Here is a 24,762-nt window from a genome sequence, read left to right as displayed (position 1 = left end):
GCTCTAACCCTCAAGACCAGATCTAATTTGTAATGAGAGATAAAGGTATGAGGACTTGCCCAAGTTTCTGCTGCACATACGTCATCCATGGAAATCTGTATAGACATACTGAAGAAGTTGCCATGGAGCTAGTTGAATGTGCTCTTACATGTTTAGTTAAGGGAAGAACTAATTTGTTATAGGTAAAAGAAATATAGTCAGTCACCTATCTGGTTAAAATTACTTTTGGAATTGATTTACCCAATTCCAAATCTGCAAAGGAAACAAACAATTGGTCTGTCTTTCTGATTTCTTTTGTCCTACACAGATAAAGTAATTGTCTGTGAACATCCAATAAATGCAACATACTTTTACCTTTGTTTGCAAATGCAGGAAAGAAAAATGGCAAATTAATGGACTGACTGATACTGGATTCGGACACCACCATGGGATAGAAAGATGCATTGGTTCATAATGTAACCCTATCCTTATGAAAAATCAAGTAGGGACATTTTGAAGGAAGACAACGTCTAAAGTTCTGAAATTCTTCTAGCTGAGGTAATGGCTACCAGAAAGACAGTTTTCCAAGTGAGAAACGTAAGGATACATTTAGCTGCTGGTTCAAAGGGGAATGTATTAATGCTTGCAGTACCAAGTTCAGATCCCATGGTGGAGTAGAGTCTTTAAACGGTGATCTCAAAAAGAACAGTGCCTCTCAAGAATGATTTGCAAAGTTTAGAAGAGGCCACAGAAGAACCTTTAAATCCAATATGAAAATTAGATACAGCTGTTAATTGAACCTTAATGGTAGAGGAGCTCACCCCTTTGTTAAAGAGTAAAGCTAAACATTTGAGTATGTTATGCATCAGAGCTGAAAATGGATCAACATGATTTTGTTGTGCCCAATAAACAAATCTTTTCCATTTACTTGTATAGAATTTTCGTGTCTAAGGTTTATGGGAAGTTAAAAGGATATGGAGGACACTATAAGACAGCATTGGTTGTCTGGCTATTAACAGAATTGGAGAAACCAGGCTGTAAGCTTAATGTTTGAAATGTCTGGGTGACTCATGCCTGTCAGGTGAGACAGGTTGTCTGAAATCAGATCCAGAATCCAAGGTTGGTAAAGCAGATGAGGCCATAGGAAAGGAAACCAAACCTGTCGAGGCCAGTAAGGTGCAAGGACGACGACTTTGCTCTTCAACCTGGTAGCTTTCTGAAGAAATTTCAGAACTAATGGAATTAGCGGGTAGGCATACAGCAGACTGGAAGGCTGATCGTGAGTACAGCGTCACTCGGTGATTCCCCTGTGGGGGGATTAGGGCAAAGCAACTCCTGCATTTGTTGTTTAGGGGAGAAGCAAAAAGATCACAGCAAGGCTGGACCCACTGACAAAAGATCACTTCTGTCACTTTCTTCTTGAGAGACCACTCATGAAGTAGGAGGAGGGACCTGTTCAATTTGTCTGCTATCACACTGGAGTTCCCTAGAATGCGCATTACTACGAGAAAGTGGTTGGATGAGAACACCCTTTGCCACACTCTTGAGTGCTTCTCAACACAAGGGATAGGAGATGGTCCCTCCTTGTTTGTTGATGTACCAAACTACTGACATGTCTGTTTGAGTAGCAACTGCGCCCTGAAAGGAGAGCTTTCTGAAGGACCTGCAATGCTAACAGCACTGATCTCATTTATATGCAAGTTGGCCTCTTCAGGGAACCAAGTTCCTTGGACTGTTTTCTCCCAGAAAGTGCCCACCCAGGAAACATCTGTGGTCCCTATGGCCTTGGGCTGAGGGAGAATGAATGGACAGTCTTGTAGAATCTGCTCATATTGAATCCACCACCTGAAATCTCCCTTACATGCCTGGGTGATTATTTGTGCTGACATGCATTGGTAAAAAAATCAACCACTGTGTTGCTAACATCCATTCAAGAATTCTCATATGAAATTTGACTACAGGTACTAAGGACATTGGCACTGACCACGGTCCTAGAGCTTGAAGGACCAAGCGGGCTGAAATCTTGGTACTGCAAATTATTTTTCTGACTTGTAATCTGACAGCTTCTCTTCCTCTCTTGAGTACAAACTATCACTGACTTTGTGTTGAAAACTGCGCCTATGAATTCCAAATTTTAAGTTGGCTATAGGCAAGACTTTTCATAATTTATGGTTATCCCTAGATGACAGCAAATCTGGAGTACCTGACTTTTGCCTTTATTAACAGATGCCTGGTCGGGGCAGTAATAAGCCAGTCTTCTAGATAGGAAAACACTCAGAATTCCCTGCAGTCAACTGAGCACATCCAGTCGTCCTTGCACAGAAAAGGGATAATGGACTGAACAGTGACCACCCATGTGTGTTAACAGACTTGTTCAAGTTGCTGAGATCCTAAATTGGTCTCCAGTCCCGTTTTTTTTTTTTGGCACCATCTTGAGTAAGTTCCGGATTCTATTAGGTCTGTCAGGACCTCTTCGATTTCTTTTTTCTAACAGATTTTGCATTTGTATTCCTGCTTCTTTCCTCTAACTGGGTGGAACATCAGGAATTTTTCATCGAGTTAGGGATGAAAGGGAAAAGGGTGTTGTATAACCTCTGGAAATAATCCTCTGTACCCAAGTATCTTTTGTTATGTCTAGCCAGGCTCTCTAGGACACGGACAGTCAACCCCCAATTGCCTCCAAAGGTGGACAATTGGGCCTCCTTTCAGGAGTGCGGGCACAGTCTGTTAGAGAAAGAATCTCTGGATCCCCTGGTTTTGCTGGCCTCCTCTGCCATGGGGCGTCCTCATCCATTAGAGTTCCCCCTCTGCCCCTAGGGGAACTTTCTCCACGTGTGTACTATAAAGGACCCTGGGGCTTCCTGAAATATATCTTTTGATGGCCACCTTGTGGATTGCTAAAAAATGATCTTTGAGAAGGTCAAAAAGTGTATGCCCACTGCAGACAGGGCGTTTTCCATCCTTCTCACCTGGATAATGTGGCCTTTACTTTGGGGCCAAACAAAGAAGTGCCGTCAAAAGGAGCACCAACAAAAAAGGATTTGAAGGGTTCTGCAGGATCACACAAATGCATCCAGGCATGCCTCTTAATGGATATGCCAGAACCCGCTGCCACTGAGGCACCTTTGACTACATGCGAAATAAGCCTCATGGATGAATTTGAGATAGATTGGTGGGTACCCAACTGAGAAGCCATGGACAATTCTCAGCAGAAATGGTCCCTGAAAGGGAAATTGAAAGTTCTTTGATCAAATCCCTTTGCAATCTAATCAAATTCCTTTGCCATCTAAAATATGCCAAACAGTTCAGTGACCTAACAGCAAAGGTCACTGAAGCGCAGACATGCTTCCCAAGCCTATCCATTGCCCTTGACTCCCTGTTACAGGATGAACAGAGGAACTCTGTTTGTCAAGTTCCTTCTTGGTAGCCACTGCCACAATCATGGCATCCACAGACATCCCTTTAGACCAAAATTCCTTCCCCGCAGGGGAAGCTAGAACCCCATCTGGTCTTTTGGGTATTGATTCAACTGCATCAGGCTCCTTCTAAGCCTACCGAGAGACCAAATCAATGAGCTCATTGGCAGGCAGAGTAACCCAGGAAGTAGATGGGTCAGCTCCAAAGGCCTCAAGAAATACTGACTCCTCACATGAAAGGCTGCTGGGGGTCCAACCACCTCTCTGTTTCAGGATATCAAGGACTGCTCCAAAGAGACATCTTCTGGGGGTGACCACGGCAACCATTCAACCTCATTGAGGTCCATATCCTCAGTGACTGATTCTTGTGAAGAGTTCAAGTGCCTCCACTTGCATTCTCTCTTCCTAGGGACTTCCTTTGTAGAATGTTCCAGGGAAGTGTCAGAAGAGACTATGAAACTCTGCTGGGTAGGCTGGAGGTCTTGAGCTGGCTGTCCCTGTGGAGCTGAATGATGAGTCTCCAAGCACAGAGACATTGGGGTGCTGGACTGACAATCCAAGGGGGTTGGGTCCGTCAATCCTGTCTGAGCAAACACCCTCTTCACAACCTTGAAGACAGAAGACCGCCCTGGGGAAAGAGAGGACTTCAGCACAGAGAAGGCAGGCTTCTGAACCACTGTCTCCTCCCACCCCAAAAGCAATCTCCCCGAGTAGGATATCGGTACCAAGCTATCCAATGCAAAAGCACCAAGGCACAGAGATGGCTCCGAAACCTTTGAGTCTATCTCAGCACCTCGGATCCAACTAAGAAGCTTTGGCTCTGAAAGTACTCCGTATCCAAGGATGTCAGAACCGGGACACTCAAGAGTTATCCTCTGATCCGAAGACAGGGTTATCGGATCCAAGCCAGATGGACCCGAAAGACTCAGATCCAGGGATTTTGAAGCTTCTCTGATCCCTTTGGTTGGAGTCCGAGGTGGTGGTGTGGTGGAAGGACAGACCTCCAGACCCGAAGTGGTAGGAGCCAGTAACACACCCATCTGGATCTGTGCAACAAAAACATCCTCATCATCCTAGCCTCATCTTCTTCAGACAAATTTCTGGAGGAACGAGATGAGGCCAGGGATGGTGACTTAGTATGGTTCCTTTCTATAAAAGGAGATGGGATCCTGGAAGGAACTGCATCAACAGATGAAGAACAGGTCCTAGGCTATACAATAGATCTGACACAGTCCGCTCCAAATATTTTTTGGTCGGCTCAGAGAATTTCGGATCCTTAAAAAACTTTTACTTCGGATCTGAGGGGGAAGAGGTTTGAGACCTCCTAGAATCAGACTTAGTCCTCTTGCTGGACAACTAGAAGGATGGAGTTGAGGAAGCAGAAGCAACAGGAGATTCTGACTCTTTGGACTTAAGCTTGGGGGATTGAGCCCCTGTAATAGCTTCGCCAAAAGATAAAGGCAACAAACCTTTCAGTATTAATTTGTTCCTTCCGTCCACTAAAGCATTGGGATCAAAACTGTGTGCAGAACAGTCTTCTTGTAGGTGCTGCAGATCTAAACAGTAAAGGCAAAGACTGTGGGCATCCAAAACAGGCAACTTGTACCCACACTTTGTACATTTTTTGAAGCCATAAGGGCCCTTCTCAGCCATCCTTCAAACAAAAAGGATAAAAGGGATAGGAAAGATTTTTATTAGCAGGGAACAAAGAGAGGAAAAGGTATTACCAGCAATGGTAATTAAGAATACACTTACATGTAGAAGAAAAGAAGGGATAGATACCAGCGATGGTATTTACAGAGATACTATAAGTACAAGGATAAGGGATTAATATAAATAAAATAAAGTAGAAAAGGAAGAACATAAAGTGCAGAAAGACAAATCTAACTTGTATGAAAAATTAGAGATGAAGTTCAAGAGCTATGGCTGACCATATCCTTTCATGAAAGCAGGAAACGATATCCAAGGTATGTTAGGGTTGGTGCATTATGGGTAAGGGAGACGCTCAAGAGCTTTTTTGGCCACGAGCTTTAGTAATGGCAGAGGATCTGAACCCAACAGTTGATCACAGAATAAAAACTGATGACATCAGATCATGTTTTAAGATGGATAACCTTAATTTTAGGTTAGGTAATGCCGGTGGATGTAGCTGTCAATTGGGGACAATTGCTCCTATAAGAGGGGTTAAAATCCATTATTTGAAGATGTACACAATTTTGTGTCTTTGTTTTAAAGTAAAAGGTTACTTTTTTCTTTGTTTTTGTTTGGGGAGGTTTCATTAAATAAAATGTCTTGTAAAATGTGACATAGGTCAAATGGAGATGACGACAACAACCAACTTTATAAAAGATCAACCTGCCAAACATTAGTGGGTGCATGAAACACAAAAGCTGGAAGCAGACTTTTAAAAAATGTCACATATAATAGGTGGAAATAGCTTCTTATCATAACGGCTATTCTATTCACATTTTGGAAAGTGAAAAGCCTCACATGTATAGACAAAAAGGAAAGAGTACGGAATTACATTAAGAAATGCAGAGTGCAAATAGCAATGCTACAGGAGACACATCTGGAAAGAAGTGAGCATGCAAATTTGATAAAGAAAGGATTTCAGGATAGATATTCTGCAGAGTATAAGGGGCAAAGGAAAAGGGGAGTGCTTATACTAATTACTAGAGCAGGTCCAAAACAGAGAGAAGAGGGAAAAATATAATGATAGATTTGTGGTAGTAAGAGGCTACTGGCAAGGGAGGAGGAATACACTGGTATTTATATTCCACCTAAAACTTCTATTATGGAATTTAAGAAGATTTTGGGAGAAATGACCAGCCTGCAGCAGGGAATATGACTTATAGGTGGAGACTGAAATGTGATTTGCAAAAGTGAGATGTATCTGGGGTGCACAGAAGGGAATATATAACAAAAGAAGGTAGATTTCTGAAGAAATCTGTGAAAATATTTGGTATGGAAGACATGAATTCAGTAGTAGGAACTCTGACAGAAACAACTGCATTTAACTGAATGCTTTGACACACATACATCCCAATAACTATTTCAAATTATACACCAATAACATTTAAGATAAAATGCAGGGTAATGAAGTGAAAAATTAGACAATGGCATTTCCCCACCTACTCGTTAAAGAGAGAGAGGAAATTAAGGAATGGACAGTGGAAATTAATGGAGAGTTATTAGGGAAAACATATTTCTTCATAACTCATAGCTAGTGAGTGAGATAAAATGAAAAAGTTACTTCCAGAATGAGACCAGTGGAATCATCCTGGGCTCTGTGCTGGGATTTCTCCTGTTTGGGATCTACTTTTCTAAAGTACAAGCCAACACCAGGGGCTCTCACTAAGTGTGCAGATGACTGTTGACAGGAACAGTCATCAAAACCCCAAATGACTTAGCCATCCTGCAGTCCCAAACAAATAACTGATGTCAAAATCATGGTCTGAAATAAATGCCAAAAAAATACATTACTGTATCCTTTGGAAAGTCAAATACCACAGAAAATTACATTAACAGCATACCCCTAAGAGTTGATCCAGTTGTTTAGGATTTTGGAGCTTATGTGGACAGTGACCTAACTTGTCAAAATCATGGTCTGAAATAAATGCCAAAAAAATACATTACTGTATCCTTTGGAAAGTCAAATACCACAGAAAATTACATTAACAGCATACCCCTAAGAGTTGATCCAGTTGTTTAGGATTTTGGAGCTTATGTGGACAGTGACCTAACTTTTGACCAGCATTGCATCTCCTGTAGTAAAAATGTCCTTCTATATTGCAAAACAAAGGGATTGTGTCTAGATCTAGGATCATCATTGTCCCCCTTTACTCGGGCCTCATTAGGCCCATCATTGAATATAATGCTCCCTTTGGCACGCATCATTCCAAAGAATTTACTGCATATCAGAAAGTCAAATGACATCAGAAATACTCTGCCTAATGATCCAAGCCTCTACTGCAACATCAATACACAGGGTGGAGGGTAGGCATATTTCACGGAGGATACTGCCGATATGGAACAGAATCCTCATCCACATAAAACAAAGTTTATCCCTGTCCATTTTCAAGCACAATTTATATCTATGGATGAAAAACAGAAAATCTAACACAGGACTGCCTCCTGTACTACTAATGGGTAGATGCATCTCCTAAATGTTTTCTCCCATGCATGGGTCCCCTCAAATTATCTATGGTGTGATCCCAGTTATTCTCATTAGGGATAATATGTAATTATCGACCACAGAAAGGGTAAAAACAATAAATAAACAGAATGAATAGGTTATTTCCAGCATAAAAAGAGAAACTGGCTAGGCTTAAAATGGCCTAAAAGGGCAGTTAGACTAGCATACTTACCCAAGAAACTATGAAAGAGGAGTTTAAAAATATGTTAGACATAAAAGAAAGGTTAAAGCACTGCAGAATATGAGGAATCTCCCAGAACGAGAAGTGGAGCGACTGCAAAATGCTAAAAAGAAAATAAGGGGGTATCTGGATAAAATACATGATTTTAGAAAAATTGATGTTAAGCAACTTTTTTTTTTGATAACTCCAGAGCATAGAGACAGAAAATAAAAGTACTGCTGCCGTCCAAAGGTCCACTTGCAGAAGTAAAACTCCAAATATCCAAAAACAACAAGAGAGGACCACCACGAAGTATAACATGCACAGAATTTATTACAAATATAAAAATAAGCGCTTTCACGTGCTACCAGGCACGCTTAATCAGATTTCAAAACCCACTGAATTTCAAGATGTATATATACACCCATTACATCATGAATTAATTAACACATTTAAATAGTCAATAAAGCCATCAATAAACTAGTTAACCCATTGTGACTTTCTAGTTGCTGAATCTTTCAGTTCATACAGTGTCTTCACATCATATTTAAAACTTGTTCACAATCATAAAAAGGTAAGAACCCCTTTTTCTATTAATTTATCAAGTTACATTGCTATACTAATTACCTGAGCAATGATAAAAAAATCAATGGTAAGTACATACATAACCAGAAGATAAAATGAAATAAAATAAAATAAAAACCTCACAATAAACTATGTGGGTGTAATGTTATGTATAAAAACCACATAGTAACATGGTTAAAATGCTGCTGTCTGCCATGCATCTGTGTGCCGCTAAATCAGACTTAATACTAACAAACTGATTCAGACCTGGTTCTACACGCGCTCTTACTCTAAAAATCTAACATAACTCAACTGACTCCAAATGATTCATTCTATCACCACCCCGCTTATTATTAATAACCATTTGTAAAACTCTAAACTTAAAGGCATGATCTGTGTAAACTGCGATACGCTTGGCTAATGCATTGAGTTGATTCATTTCCCTGATATCATATATATGGTTATACATCCTGCCTTTTAACTTTCTGGATGTCATACCTACATAAAACACCATGCATTTCGTGCATGTTGCCAAGTAGACCAGATTCATACTGTTACAAGTCGCATAAAATTTAGGTGTAAATGTATACTCCAGAAAAGGGTGGGTAAAATACTGTCCATCAACAGTGTAACTGCACATATTACATCTATTGCAAGGGAAAGTACCTACTCGTGGTAATTCCCTGTGTGTCCCTTTTTGTTCTGTGTTTGTCCTTTCTACACAAAGCAACCTTTTAAGGTTCTTGCTGTTCCTATATCTGAACTTTGGTGTTTCTCCTACCAAGCTAGAAATAGAGGGGTCTATAGTCAGAACATCCCAATTCCTTTTTATAACTTCAACTATTTTCTTGTCATTTGTGTATCTAGTTGTAAATGCTATAATAACTCCAGAGCATAAAAGCTTTTAGCACAATGACTTCTGCAACAAAGCAGAAAGGTTGTTGACAAACGTAGGGAGCCTATAACAAGAAAAATAAGCAGAAATTTTGTAGAGGTACCAGACACATTTTGCAAATTTTGTGAAAACGCTGTATAAAAATGTGGAAATCAAGAAAGAGCACAAATAAAAATATTTATGAAAGACTTGGGTACACCAAAGGTAGAGGTAGAGAAGGGTCAACAATTAAGATAGAAGATGGGATAAAAATGGTCATGTACAATCTGCAGGAAAGTCTAAAAAAATAGATGGTATTCCTGAGGAAGTCTGGAAGTTAGGAGGGAAGAAATTGATAAATATCTGGAAGGTTTTGTTTAACAGTATTTCAAAAGGAGGGGAGGCGCTAACATCCGGGAAGAAAGCCGAGATGGATGCAATACCTAAAGATGGTAAAGACCCATCAGACTCTGCTTCATATAAGCCCATTTCAATTTTAAACCACAATTATATAGTGTTTATGTCTATAATAGGTAAAATAATGTCAAAGGTCTCGTCAAGATTGGCGGATGTGGATCAATGTTGTTTTGTGGAAATGAGGCAAACACTGGACAACATTAATAGAACAATGATGATCAAGAGGGAAGCAGTGTGCAAAAAAATATTGCTGTTGGTGGGCCTTGATGTAAAGAAAGCTTTTAAGAGAGTAAACTGGGATTTTACAAGTAGCACAATGGAAGCATTTGCATTTCCTGATACAATAATGAAGTTAATTAGAAGGATATATGAGGTATTGAAGTGGGAGGGTTACTGTCTGAAAAGTTGTGTCTGATCAGAGGAACCAGGCAAGCATGTCCTCTTTCCCCTTTCGTATTCACTTTATATTTAGAACCATTGACAAAAAATAAATACGAACTCAGAAATTCAAGGATATTATTGACATGGTGTTCAAGAAATGTTGGCTTTATTGGCAGACAATATTATTTTCTACCTGATAAAACTAGAAAAGAATATCCCAGTGTTGTAGAACATCTTCAGGCATTTCCAAGTCTTTTCAGAATACAACATTAACGAAGATATATTATATAGTTGCAAAATATGTACCCAAGCACAAATTATTCCAACAATACCAATACTTATAGGGACACGATAAAATGAAGTATTAAGGAGTATGGATTAAAAATGATTCTGTTATGGCAGCTAAGGCTATGTGGGAAGAGATTAAACCGAAGATAATGTTGTTTGTCTTTTCGGCTTTTCCCGATTAGGTGTTGCCACAGCGGAACTGAAAAAGAAAAGTTCTTGTTTATGGATATGGACAGCAATACACAAGCAGTAAAAATGTTTTCGGCCCCTTTAGTTTTATATATAGATCGGGTATATTTTTATCAACCAGAGGAGAAGTTGTGGACAATAATTAATAAAAACAGTTCAAAAAATGTATCTGGGAGGGAAAGAGAGTAAGGATAAAGTGGGAAAATTTGATCCTTCCAACAGAACATTATGATTACCTAATTTGAAGGGATATTTTAGAGCTACATAGTTAAAGGTCATATACTTAAAAGAAGAAAACAAAATTCAAAGTGAAAAATGATGATGAAACAAGAAATAGAGTGGGAATTTGAATGCAGATCCTTAAGGAGAACAACAATCATCATACAGAATATTTTATATATATATATATATATATATATATATATATATATATATATATATATATATAAAAACGCACCAGAAAAGTATTCTCAGAACTAAGCAAACACTAGAATGGAGAAAGGAGATTTTGCTGATAGGGATGACTGCAATTACATTGGAGAAAACCAGCAAAGGAAATAAGTTATTAGGAACAAATAAAACAAAAGGGAAAGGAAACAGAATGGGAAGAGGACAACAAGACATTTGGAATGCAGGCTAGAGACGCCTTCCTTATCATGAACTGATATGACAGTATAGGCAAAGAGAAAAGGACAGAGAAATCCTAAGAGAAAAACTTGCTCTGTTACAGTTTTATTTGAATCTAGAACAGAAGGTGCTGTTAAAAAAAGGATAATAAGTAAAATATCAGAAGAGGTTGGAAAAGATTGAGAAGATTATCGCCCCATTGGCCTGACATGTCTGATATGTAAGGCTCTGGAGCGCATTATCATGGACCTAATTAACAAGGATATAGAGACTCTCCAAACTCTGGATCCCAGGCAATTTGTTTTGGTGAAGGGTAGATCATACCTGCTCAACCTGGTTGACTTCTCTGAGTCAGTCACCAGAGCTGTGGATGAGGGCAAGGCAGTTCGTACAGTCTACCTCGATGTGGCCAAGGCCTTTGGTACCATTCCCCACTCAGGAATTATTAATAGATTCACCAAACTAGGCATCAACCCCTATATATCACTAGGTGGGTTGCAAATTGGCTCACAGATACAACCCACAGTGTGAAAGTAGCAGACTCCAAGTCAGACTGCCGACCAGTCACGAATGGAGTCCCACAGGGATCGGTCCTGGGTCCTCTCCTGTTTGGCATCTACTTCTCAGAAGTCCAGGCCAACACAAACAGACTCTGGCTGACCAAGTTCGCCGACGATTGCAAGCTGGGAGCCATTATTTATTTATTTACATTTGTTGACCGGGAGTGTCTGACTGGACGTAGGCCCATTTTCAACAGAGGCCCGGGGAGAAAAGCTCCACGGTTAAAATAAACAGACAGTAGTTACATTGGATTACATAGCGATTAACAATTTAACATAGCAATTACTTACAACATATTTATAGATGAAGAACATAGTACATCAGTAGACAACTAGAATCTTTATCTGTGAAGTACTTAACAGACATTAACAAATGTTACAATAACAAGTTCCTGCTGTATAAGTACTAGGCTTATGAGCATCTGAGCTTGCTATAATCAAGGTAGTTAGAGTGGAAAGAAAGGTAGTGGTTGGATGGGGTGGGTGATATTAGAGTGGGAGTTGCAAGGGCACAGCCAGCATGTTTTAGGTGCGCTTTTAGTAAAGTTTTGAAGTGGGTGCATGATGGTATGGAGGTAATTGTGGGTGGGAGGGAGTTCCATAATTTGGCTATGGTGCAAGAGAATAGTGCTTCACTGGCAGAGTTATTGGCTTTAGTGATCTGCAAGTGATTTTTGCTGCTGGATCTTAGTGGTCTGGTGGTGCGATAGGGTTGGTGTAGATTCTGGAGGGATGGGACATTTAGTGGATGGTTTACTAATTTGTGGGTGAGTGAGAGTGGATACCACTAAAGGAGGTGAGGAAGTTCAAGCCAGCCCAGTTCAGCAAGTGAGAGACAGTGGTGACTACGGTAGGATGCCCCTGTGGCGAATTTGGCGATTTTGTTGTAGCAGGTCTCTAGCTTGTTTAGATTGCATTGCCTTAGGTTGGTATATATTGGAGAGGCATAAAGTAGGGTGGAGATAAGGTGGGAATTTGCTATTGAAATCTTTGCTGCTTTGGTCAGAAGTTGCTTATTTCTGTATAACGCTCCTAGTTTTTTGTGGACTTTTTTTATGGTCATGGATATGTGAATGTCAAATTTTAGTTTATTGTCTATTTCCACTCCTAGCAATTTGGTGTGTTCAGTTGGGTATATAGTGGTGTTGTCTTTTGCTGTGATGTTAAAGTGAGAGTTGTTTTGAGTATGTTTGGTGGGTTGGAAGAGTAGTAGTTTAGTTTTGTTTGGGTTGAGTATTAATTGGGCATCAGATAACCAAGTTTCAGAGGAAAAGGCTTCCTGTGTGACTTTTTGCAGTTTGGGTAGGGACTGGACTAAGGAGATGATGGTTGAGTCATCTGCGTATTTTAAGTGTGTGCCATGTTTGGTGGCAGAGGCTAGATTATTGGTGTAAACAGAGAAGAGCAGGGGTCCAAGGATGGTCCCTTGGGGAACCCCTATGGAGACAGGTAGTTGGGGAGATATGTCATTCTGCCATACAACGGATTGTTGGCAGTCAGACAGGTAACTCTGAAACCAGTTGGTGACTAATTGAGAGAAGGATAGGTTATGGAGGACAGAGATAAGTTGTTTGTGTGGGATCATGTCAAATGCTTTAGATATGTCTAGGAAAGTAGCAGAGGAGAGATAGCCATTGTTTTTATGCTGAAGGATAGTGTTAGTAAAGGAGAGTAAGGCAGTGGTGGTGCTATGTTTCGAACCATGCTGAGTATTTGAAAGGAGGTGGTTAGTAAGGAGGTAGTCTGAGACCGGAGAGTGTATGCATCTCTCTGGTATTTTGGAGAGTGGAGAGAGAAATAGCTATGGGGCGGTAATTGGTTAGTTCTGTGGAGGGTCCGCCTTTGTGGAGGGGAATTATATGTGATACTTTCCACAGTGTGGGAATGTAACTTTCTGACGGAGATCGGTTAATCAGGATGGATACTAGGTAGGCAAGAGCATCAGCTGCGATTTGTAGGTATTCACTTGGGAGGTTGTCTGCTGCTAATTTGGTGGGTTTAAGTTTAGTTAAAAGTTTTTTTATGTTGGAGGTAGGTACAGGAGAAAAAGAGAAGGCAGTGGGGAGATTACTAGTTGAAGGTGTGCATTATATGCAGGTTGAGCATTACTAACTCCCCCAAGTGATGTAGACATCCTACAGAAAGGCCTCACCAAGACCAACTGGTGTCGAAACCATGGCCTTAAGCTTAATGCCAAAAAATGCATTGTCATTCCCTTTGGGGAAAAATTCTGTTCCCACTAATTACCACATTGATGGTAGCCCACTGAAGGCATTATTAAGAGATCTGGGGACAAAGGTTGACAGCAACCTCTCCTTCGACCACCACATTGCTACTGTGGTCAGAAAGTCCTTCTATGTGGCACATCTCATTACCAAGGATTTTGCATCCAGGAAGAAAGCAGTCATTCTCCCTCTACTCTTCCTTCATTAGACCAATCATCGAGCATAATGCCCCATTTGGCATGTACCTCACTAAAAACCTGCAACAGCTGGAAAGGCCACAAAAGTACCTCATGAAGAGGATCCTAGGCCTTAAACACATGCCCTACATGGACAGACTCAAAAAACTCCAACTTTTCTCTGTCTCATATTGTCTATTAAGAAGCGATCTCTGCTTCACTTACAAAGCCATGTCTGACCCAGCCCTGTTAGAAATGTTACATCTAAAGAAATCCCAATCCCTCCGCACCACATGCTCCAGGGACCTCAACCTCATTACCATAATCAACAGAAAGTGCTGGAGGGACAGGTTCATAACCCAGAGACTACCCATGCTCTAGAATAGACTTCTCATACATGTCAAGCGGAGCACCTCATTGGCCCTTTTCAAGAAAAATCATGATGCATGGATGGGAAACAAGGTTCACCCCGGGGATTACTCCAGTCGCTCTACTTGATACAGGCACTGGGAAAGTAAAGTTGTGTACACTTACCATAAAAGTAGATGTTCGAGCGTATTCACTGTTGCAGTCATCACATTTGGGTTATCTGCCTGCAGGTAGCCCTCAGCCGGCCTGAATACCAGAGTCGTCGGATGCTGTCGCTTCTTCCATGACGTCAGGGGTATAAAACATGCAGCCGACGCCATTACGTCGTTTTTTTTTGCCCCAGATGTCAGGTGCCCCCACAATAGGAAGCAATTATATGGTAGGGTACACCCCCATCAAAAAGTAAATGCACAAGAAAAAATAAATATACCAAACAAGAAGGAAAGATAGAACCATGAGAAGTCAGGGGGCTGGAGGGAGGATAACCATGACTGCAACAGTGAATACACTCAAACATCTACATTTATGGTAAGTGTGCACAACTGTACTATGTTCTTAGTGTTTCACTGTTGCAGTCATCACATTTGGGTTGATTCCCAAAGCTAAGGAACGGAGGAGGTAGTTAAAGAGCATTAGGGCCAGCTATTAAGCCCTGCAAGACGGCTGTGGCAAATCCAGTTCTGGATTTAGAAAGGATAGGCAGGTGGTAATGCTTGGTGAAGGTATGTACAGAGCTCCAGGTAGCAGCTTCCAGGATGTCCCTGGTAGGAACACCTTTGAGAAATGCCGTAGAGGTAGATGCAGCCAGGGTGGAATGTGATCTTTTTTCCCATGTGGGGTAGGTTTTCCATGGTGCTTGTAGCTTGGAAATGGTTTGCTTTGAAATGGCCTTCCCCTCTGCCTCTGCAGCAAAGCCAACTAGCAGCTGTTCAGATTTTCTGAGAGGCTTAGTCCTAGCCAAATAGAATCTAAGTTGTCTGTGCACAACTAGAGAGTGCAGTATTCGTTCCCCTTTGTTTTGTGGATTAGGGAAAAAGGTAGGCAAATGAATGGACTGATTTAGGGCCACACTAGACACCACCTTGGGCATAAAGGAAGGATTAGTCCCGAGGGAAATTGTTTTAGCAAGGTGAGAGAGGAGAGTGGTGGCTCAGTACTATAATGTGCTGAAATGGCAGAGGCATGAATTTTAATTGACGAGAAGGATAGGCCCTTGTGGAGCATTTCTGGTAAGTACTCTAGAATATGAGGTAAGCTGGGCACCATTGTGCCCATCCCCTGAGCCTGGCTCCAGGAACAGTAGCTTTTCCACTTTTCAGCATAGGATTTTCTAGTCTAGCCTCCTTGCCTCCAGAATGACATCCAGCACCTGCTACTGAGGGATGCTAGAGAAGAGCTCAAGGAATTAGCCAGGCTGCAAGGTTCAGGGTTTGAAGCTGAGGGTGCAGAATCTGGCCGGCCTGCTGGGACAGCAGGGAAGGGGTCTGAGGCAGGTGCCATGGTTGTAGCAGTGTCATACTGCACAAGAGGGGGTACCCAGTGCTGGCATGGCCAGTCTGGTGCAATCAGTATTGTCCTTGGCTTATCCTGTTTGATCTTTAGCAGAACATTCGTGAGGAGAGGCAGAGGGGGAAAGGCATAAACCAAGAGGCTTTCCTAGGTAAAGGACTGGGCATCCACTTTCCATGCTTGACTGTAGGGAGTTCTTGTGCAGAATTTGTTCAATTGGTAGTTCTGAGGGGAGACAAACAGGTCTACCTCTGGAGTCCCCAATTTGTTCTTCAAGAGGTTGAATATTTTGGGTTCTAGTTTCCATTCGTGTGGATTTAGTTTGCCTGGCAGGAATTGTGCTTGTAGGTGTACTTGGTGTCTCAAGGTTGTGTTCCACAGAGCCATGGCTAGTCTTCAGAGAGGGTAGGAGTGGGTTCCCCCCTTCTTGTTTATGTACCACATAACTGTGGTGTTGTCTGTCTTTACCAATAGTTGTCCTGGAAGAGTACAGTCTTTGAAGGTTGTCAGAGCATTCTGTACAGCTAACATTTCTTTATGATTGATATGCAGGTGCATCTGTCTCGGGTTCCATTTGCCCTGAATGCACTGCCCTGCCATGTGAGCCCCCCATGCACAGTCTAATGCGTCTGTTGGGGTTTGGGCAGCAGGGGGTAGAGTGAAAGGGAGTCCTTTGTTGTGGTAGCAGGCCTCTGCCCACCAAAGGAACTCTGTCCTTAGACAAGGAATGATAGGAATCATTGTTCCCAGGTCCTGAGAATGTTGACAACATAGGCTTTTTAGATACCATTGGAATTTCCTCATATGCAGTCTTGCATATGGAATTAGCAGAATTCAAGAGGCCATGAACCCCAGAGCTTGCAGTACTTTCCTTGCAGATAGCTGGGTTTTTGTGGCCAATAGTTTGAAGTAGGTTGTCAAATAAACTTGTTTCTCCGGAGTGAGGAACGCCATCTGGGAAGTTGTGTTCAAGCTTGCTCCCAGGAATACAATCTGTTGGCAGGGTACTAGGTGAGATTTCTTTTCGTTTATGGTGTAACCCCAGTGAGGTTAGAAGTTTCTTTACGAATGCCAGGTGTTGCAATAGCAAGTCCTGGCTTTCTGCCTGAATCAGACAATCGTCAAAGTATGGGTAAATTTGAATATTTCTCTGCCTACAAAATGCAATGGCTGGAGCTAGACACTTTGTGAACACCCTGGGCGCAGTAGATAAGCCAAATGGAAGTGCAGAGAACTGAAAGTGTATGGAGCCCACCCTGAAACGTAGGTATTGTCTGCAGGATCCTCTTATTAGGATGTGCAGGTAAGCTTCCTTTAAGTCTAGGGTTGCCAGCCAGGCATTCTTGGCTAGCCTAGGAAGAAGCTGTTGAAGAGTTAGCATTTTGAAATCACCAGAAAGGTGTTGAGAACAGAGAGGTCCAGTATAGGATACCAGGAGTGGTCTTTTCTGGGTACCAGAAAAAGTCTGGAATAAAAACTTTATCCCTTTTGTTCTGCTGGGACAGGTTGAATAGCTCTGATACTGAGGAGAGAGAAAACCTGCTGCTGGGCCTCCGCCCATTGATTTGGGGTTGGTAGTGTGTGGAAGTGGAATCTGTATCCTTGGGAAACTAAGTTCAAAACCCATTTGCCCTGGGTAATGAGCTCCCAGTTTTTTGCAGGCAGGGCAGGCTTTCCTCCTAAGGGAGCAAGTAGTTGAGCAGGGCTTGGAAGGGTTAAGGTTAAGTCATTGTGCCATTTTTCCATAAGGGGGTGGCTTACTACTCCCTGCTTTGGAAGTGGGAGCCCCCCACTGCTTAGGTCTGTGTGTAGCCTGAGACTGAAGTCTTGGTGGTCTGCTGATCCTGGGTTTGGACTGAGAAGGCCTGGAAGGGACCGGAAAGGACCAGTTCTTTGAAGGCCAATGCCTACTGAATCTGGGAGGCTGTACTTGTAGGAAATCTTCAACATCTTGCATTGATTTAGCTTTTTCCTCTATCCTTTTGAGGAGTTCTGCTTTGCTGCCAAAAAGGCGGTCTTGGTTTTAGGGAACATCCAGTAATTTAGCTTTAACATGAAATGGCAAGTTTTGTTCCTTAAGCCAAGCATGCCTTCTAAGTACAGACCCAGTGACAGCAGCCCTGCAAGATGCTTCTAAAGCGTCAAAACCACATTGCAAAGTATGTTTACCAACTTGTTCTGCAGAATGCATTAAATCTTGCAAGTCTTTGTGTTCAGCACAGTCAAGAATCAAAATAATTTTCTGTTTAAATAGTCCCATAATATGCTGCTGATACTTTAACATATGAAACTGGCAATTTAAAGCCCTAATGGCCAAAGTAGCAGAAGTGTCTACCTTCTTACCCCATCTGTCTAAGGCTCTAGAATCTCTATCAGAAGGGGTATGATTTTTGACAGCAGTAGCCTTAATGCCTTTTGCTCCTTGGAAAATGGTCTCTGGATCCGCAGTAGGATTCTTGAAGAGGAACTTGTGAGAGTCAGGTTCTCTGTAGTACCAGACAGGTTTTCCGGGAGCAGGAAGTAAAGTGTCTGGGGTAAGGCTAGATTCCAAGAAAGCATCATTTACAATGTCCAGAACAGGAGGGATAGCTAAAGGCCTGTGTTGCGGTAGGAGTAAAAATTCCCCAAGTCTCTTTTTGGACTCAGAATAGTCCTGGCTTTCCAAGTAGAAATGCTCCCTAAGGGTATGCAAGATTTCAACAAAAGAAAAATCTTCTGGAGGGGAAGCAGAGGGAATGGAATCATTTGCATCAGAATCCTCATAAGTAGATAACGGCAAATCCTGGTAATCAGAAGGAGCAGAGATATCAGATTCCTGATCAGAAGAATCAGAAGGAAAATCAGTTCTAGGTCTCTTACAGGAGGAAGGCTAGCTTCCCCTAATTAAGGTAATAAGGTCTTCAGCCATTCTAAGCATTTGTTTTTGAGGCATATGGGCCGGAGTCTGCAGTTTAGTCGTCGTTTTTCTAGGCGTAGTGCGAGTTTCTTGCCTGAGGAATTCGGTACTTCTGGATGGAAACGATGGTGTCGGTTTAATATGAAAGTCTGTAGGCCTGAATACACCCTCAGAAGCCGGTGCCTGCACAACGGCTCCAGACCCATCCAAGGTAGACACATCCACAGGTTCCATAGTCGAAGAAGCATCTTGCGGCATACCAGACTTCGAATGGGTCTCAGTAGAGGCCTGCGAATCTGTGGTAGCAGGCATCAGGGGCTGCAAAAGCACCTCACTGAGTACCGGCGGACTGGCGACTGGCTTAATGGAAGTGTCGTCGGCAGTTTTGGACTGATGCAGTCCATCTTTATCCTTACATTTTTTCGGAAGATCGGTAGTCGGATGGTTTAATGAAGCCATTTCAGAGTAAGGAGATCGAAAACTAAAGTATTTGGCTACAAAAATAGCCCAATGACGAATAGTTCGGGCGTTGAACAAGGCACAAAACCGACAGCGAGGGACGTCGTGGTCTGGACCTAAACAGGTGATGCAGTAAGAATGAAAATCTCTATGAGGTATTTGCTTTCCACAGGCAAGACAATTGTTAACTTTTACTGACATCGGTTAGAGCAAGGAAAAAGGATCCCCAACGGGTTACTTAGCTTTTTTTTTGAAGGCTTCGGGCCTGACACTCCAAAACAAAAATTTCAGGAGACGGCCGACAGGCACTTGCAAACTGCTTCTGCTTCGGGCACCACATGGCAAGAAAGACTTGATGTAATGGCGTCAGCTGCATGTTTTATACCCCCCGATGACCTGACGTCATGGAAGAAGCAACAGCATCCGACGCAGAAATCCGAAGATTCTGGTATTCAGGCCGGCTGAGGGCTGTCTGCAGGCAGATAACCCATATGTGATGACTGCAACAGTGAAACATGAAGAATATCTAATGGAGGCATGATACCAGGGCACTTCTATGAGCTAGGCTTGTAAAGGCTCCAGGGCCACTGACCTAGTACACACCTATGAACCTACAACAGAAATATCAGATAAACAATTTACAAGGAAACAACTGCAGGACATATTCAATTAACAAATCCTGCTGTACAATACCAGTCTAGTCGGTTATTTGTGCTTTCATAAAGAAAATATAGTCTCTTCCTTCCAGTTTCTCAGCTACAGCAGAAAATCTCAGGTTTCCTCTGTGGGTTTTGACTTGTAACTACTTTTGAATCAGCTATCCTTGGAGAAGTCATACTCAGCCAGGTTTTCCTTAATTTCGTACTTTGATTTTTGCAGTTTTAATCAGTTCGTCTGAATAGCTAGCTAAATCTTTTTATTTTTTTTCCAGCCTTTTGATATTTGAGTTAATATACTCCTTCAGTGCTTCATTTATTTTAAACCCCTATGAGTACATTTGATTTTTTCCCTCTAAATTACTGGAAGCCATCTCTTGTACCACAGCTGAAGCTTGAAGTGCTTTTTGCCAAATAGCTGCAGGACTCTTTCCAGTCAGTGTTTTCTCTTCACCTTTTCTAGATGACTTTCTTTTTCATGTACTCCAAATTTCTTCTCTGCTGGCATGCAAGCAGTGTACTTACTAGCCGGTAAATGAGTTTTACTCCAGCTGATAGAATTACTAATGCTTCTCTTTCAGTTTCTATTTTCACACTGGGTGAGCTGAAATTAACCTGCTGATCAGTGTGCAGCCATCTTGGAAGTCCTCATGTCCACCCTGTACTGAAGAAATATATGTAGGATAGATTATGGAAACTCAAAAGTGTGTTTATGGGCTGACAGGTGAACTACTCTTCATCTTATTTCAGCCTTTCCCGGTTAGGGGTCGCCACATCGGATCACCTGTCCGCTCAGGATTACTCAGAAGAGACAATCCTACAGGTTGCCCTGCTGTGTTTTACTGACCACAGGGAACAAGAGCCAGTGAAGTGCTCAACTGTCATGTGCATGTCTTAGTATGGGGTGACTTGCAAAGCTTTGTTTTGGTAATTATTTCCTACCTGAAAGTTATCAATAAAACTGGCTGGGAAGAGCATGACCACTTTTGTTCCATGGGACTAGACTTTGTTATTATTGGTGGAATGGTGCTGGTACACCAAGAGAGTCGCACTAAAACATCCAACTATTTTTATCTACAATGAATAGTCATGGACATTGCAGTGTAATTCTTTCCTTATATCAAATGAGATGTATTTGCATACGATCAAACATAGCAAACATTCCCAGATCCTTAAGGAGAGCAACAGTCATACAGATTACATCCATAAAAGAGCAGAAAGTACACTAAGAACTAACCCAACATAGAAATGGAGAAAGGAAATTCTGCTGATAGCGGTGACTGAAAATAGGGATACAGCCAATAGGCAAAGGGGCAGGAATTTACTGGGGGAAGGTGGCAAAGGAACCAAGCTATTGGGAACAACTAATTAGAGATGGAAAGGTAATAGAATGGGAAGAGGCCAAGAAAACATTTGGACTGCAGGCTAGAGATTGCCTTCCCTGCCAGGGACTGATATTAGAGTATAAGCAAAGAGAAAAGTATGGCAAAATACTAAGTGAAAGACATTAATGGTTGAGTTTTTACTCAAATCTAGAACAAAAGCTGCTGTTAGAAAAAGGGATAATTATTGGGGGATATAAAATATTGCATGATAACTATAGGAAAAAAATAACAGGAGGCCAGAAAACATTGCGGAAAGAGATCCGATAAGAAATTTACAATGAATTAATGGAAGGACATATGTATGGCTCCCAAATATGCAACAAAGACTACAAGATTTAGGATTTTTCCCTAGAAGTGTTTGCACAGGTACTTTTACATCCCAAGCAGACTACAAAGATTTTTTTTCCTCGGGTAAATGGCAAATGTTAGAGGTGCAATAGGGAAGAAAGAAGTACTTTGGAAGCACATGCTTTCAAATTGTGATGAGTTGTTCAATTTTAAAAATTCTCTGGAGTACTCTGTCAGGAACACAAATGAGTGTAATGAAGGAAATTATTTTTTGAGCTGGGATACATGATCTGAACTGCCTAGACATAAAGGACATGTTAAGTTTAATTCTGATGGCTGTCACAAAGGCAATTAGTAGAAAATGGAAATCAAAGTCAAAACCAACCATACCTGAAGTAGTGAATATTGTAACATAGATAAAAGTACAGGAAGTGGGATATTTAGAAAACGGTAGCAGTAAAATACATAGAAAAAATGGAAATTGTGAGAATACATGCTGAAAAACATTTTTCAAGGAAAAATAAGGTTTCAGAGAAGGCAGGAATTGAACAAGTTATGTAACGTTGGATTGATTACATTGCATACAACAATACATGTTAAATATAATGTTTGTAAATGTGAAATTGTTAACATGGTTTGATTATTTTTATATAAATGTAAGTTTGCTCATGTCACAAGTGATAAATTCCCTGGGCTACCAGGTAAAGTTAACCAGATGTCAACTCTTGATTCTTCTTTCTGGGCATCCAGCACAAGAAATACCACTGTACACACAATTCATGAAACAATCAGTGAAAATACCACTGTACACACAATTCATGAAACAAACAGTAAAAATACTACTGTACACACAATTCATGAAACAAACAGTAAAAATGCCACTGTACACACAATTCATGAAACAAACAGTAAAAATACCACTGTACACACAATTCATGAAACAAACAGTAAAGACCGTTTGTAAAATCCATTCAGCAAAAGCAACTCTAAAATTACAACCCTTGGGGAAGGATGAATCCCTGAAACAAGTCATCAGTGAGGTTTACATGGAAACTTCTCAGGTGGAAGCACTCAAGGGGAATATCTGATTGTTTTGGTGAGAGAATGTGGAGTTGTATTAGGAGATTATATAACTACAGACGTTCACCTATGTGCATTACTGCAGTACTGGTAACACTTGGAGACTTTTGCTGCCAAAGGCCTAATATCTGGCATAAACTCCAGATGTCCTCCCTCCCTGACATCCCGCCAGGCCAAGCAGATGTCCTTCCACCTGGAATTTGGTTGTGTCCTCTGTCAGCTCAAGGTGTATGTGTTGAGACCACAGCATGCATCACCCAGGTGGTATATCCCCCAGCAATGGCACCTTATCAGAAGGACCCCCCCCCCCCCAAAGCTGTCTCTCCAGATACTACAGCAATTTGGATAGGGACACTTCTTAAGGGTAACACAGAGGAAAGGTAAAACAACTCAACATTTTTGTACAGAATTTACACAAACAGTAGATCATATAACATTAGTAGGCAGACTAGAAAATTAAACAATTACCCAATCTAAAAAATAACAATACAGTTTCAGTTCAGCAGCTCCCAAGATGTCAGTGTTTATTCTTATATTATCATCCTTAAGGACATCCGAGTTTACCCACAATTGCAGTTCTTACACTTCAAGTTATAGTAATACATAGCTCTTTTCCTCACTGGGACTTTCCTTTCAGCAAGGAACAGCAAAGCAGATTGATGTCCTTTCAGATTTAATCCATCTGCATCATAATTTCTAGGAAAACTTGTACTACTCTTCTCCTGTAGTATGCTGGACACCTTCAGACCAGAGGGTCTCATATTCCAATGTCAATCTGGCGCATTTCTAGTTGCTTTTTTCCACTGGATCTTCTTGGCAATAATACTAGTGTGGATTGCCATTGTCTTTTCCAATGGGCCGTATTTGGTTTGTACTGTCTACTGCACATCCTGGGTGGCCTTACAAGGTATAGCTCATGACTTCACTAAGATACACAAAACCCTTTACCACAAGGTAAAAGTCTGGAAGGATTATAATACAGCAAAACCTTCCTGTAAGCCCAAGACTTCACATGTTCAACACAATTTCTTCAAACGGGACTATGACTTTTGAAAGGCCAAAATAAAAGGCACAGCACTAAAACACAAAAGAAATGACTTATTTATGGCAGAGTTTAAGGAAACATGGTTTCTTCTTTCTTTACATCCACAACTCAACATGCTTCAGATAAGGCCTGGTTAAATCTCGGTGGCACACTACCAAGGATGACACTGAAACAAAGGTAATCTAATGTCACAGAAAATCATTATGATCCACTAAATTTGCTCTAGTAATCCGCCTGTACTATTGCACTCACTCAGCAACTATGCCAATCCACAGCTGGGTACGCCTGCATCCTTTACAAAGCATATTTTACATTTCCCAGAATATTACAACTGCCACAAAGACTGAACCGCATAAGTTCTGTGGACTTCCACCATTCCTTATCTCAGTGTTTTTTTGTTTTTTTCTTGCCTAGGAAAAGGATTCGTCAGAACTATAAGCAGTACTCCAGAGGGTGGTTCCAATAAGGATAGGGTGGCACTCTTTAAACATTAGAAACATTCCACCTCTTGCAAAACTGAGCTGCCCGTATTGCAGCACAGTCTAAAACTACGAAGGTCACAGAGTTACCTCGAAAATTGTTCAGGTGCCACAGTGCTCTCTCTCAAACAAAGAAACAATAAAACATTGAACTTACTACTTTTCTACCCAAGGAATGGATTTTTGTTTCTTGCTATCTGAACTGGTTCCTGCTGCAGCTGCACTCTTTTCCTTCAAAGGCTTTGTACTGATAGACGAAGTACCTTTCAGAAAGGCTTGCATGATTCAGTCTGAAAAGAAACACCATAAAATACAAATGCAGATTACCATAGCAGAATGCAAATTGATTCAAAACATTGGTGTACATACTTGAAAGCATTTTCCCAACAGCTCATTCATATACTTCTCAGAGTATTTGGTCAGTCACTCCTCCCTCCCCCCTCTATTATAGCTCTTGCCCCCTGTGTTAATAACAAGCACCAACCTACTTCTCCAGACACAGATGTATACTCTGTCACTGATGAGAGATCAGACCTAAGAGGTGT

At 41.4% G+C, this 24,762-nt stretch overlaps 1 protein-coding gene across 1 annotated transcript in view; it reads right to left on the bottom strand.

Moving 5' to 3' along the window:
- RFC4 (replication factor C subunit 4) overlaps window positions 1-24,505 on the bottom strand; it is a 1,279,614-nt gene extending 1,255,109 nt beyond the window's left edge. Inside the window, exon 1 of the mRNA XM_044070726.1 lies at window positions 24,375-24,505. Within this exon, the coding sequence (XP_043926661.1) occupies window positions 24,375-24,499 (125 nt within the window). The 5' untranslated portion in view covers window positions 24,500-24,505. The remainder of the gene's footprint in view (window positions 1-24,374) is intronic.
- Window positions 24,506-24,762: the final 257 nt, after the last annotated feature.

Source organism: Protopterus annectens, chromosome 4.part1, assembly GCF_019279795.1.
Source record: "Protopterus annectens isolate FY-2018-M chromosome 4.part1, PAN1.0, whole genome shotgun sequence".
Taxonomy (NCBI): Eukaryota; Metazoa; Chordata; order Ceratodontiformes; family Protopteridae; genus Protopterus; species Protopterus annectens.
Note: the sequence above shows the minus strand (reverse complement) of the source record. Positions and strands in the feature narration are given on the sequence as shown.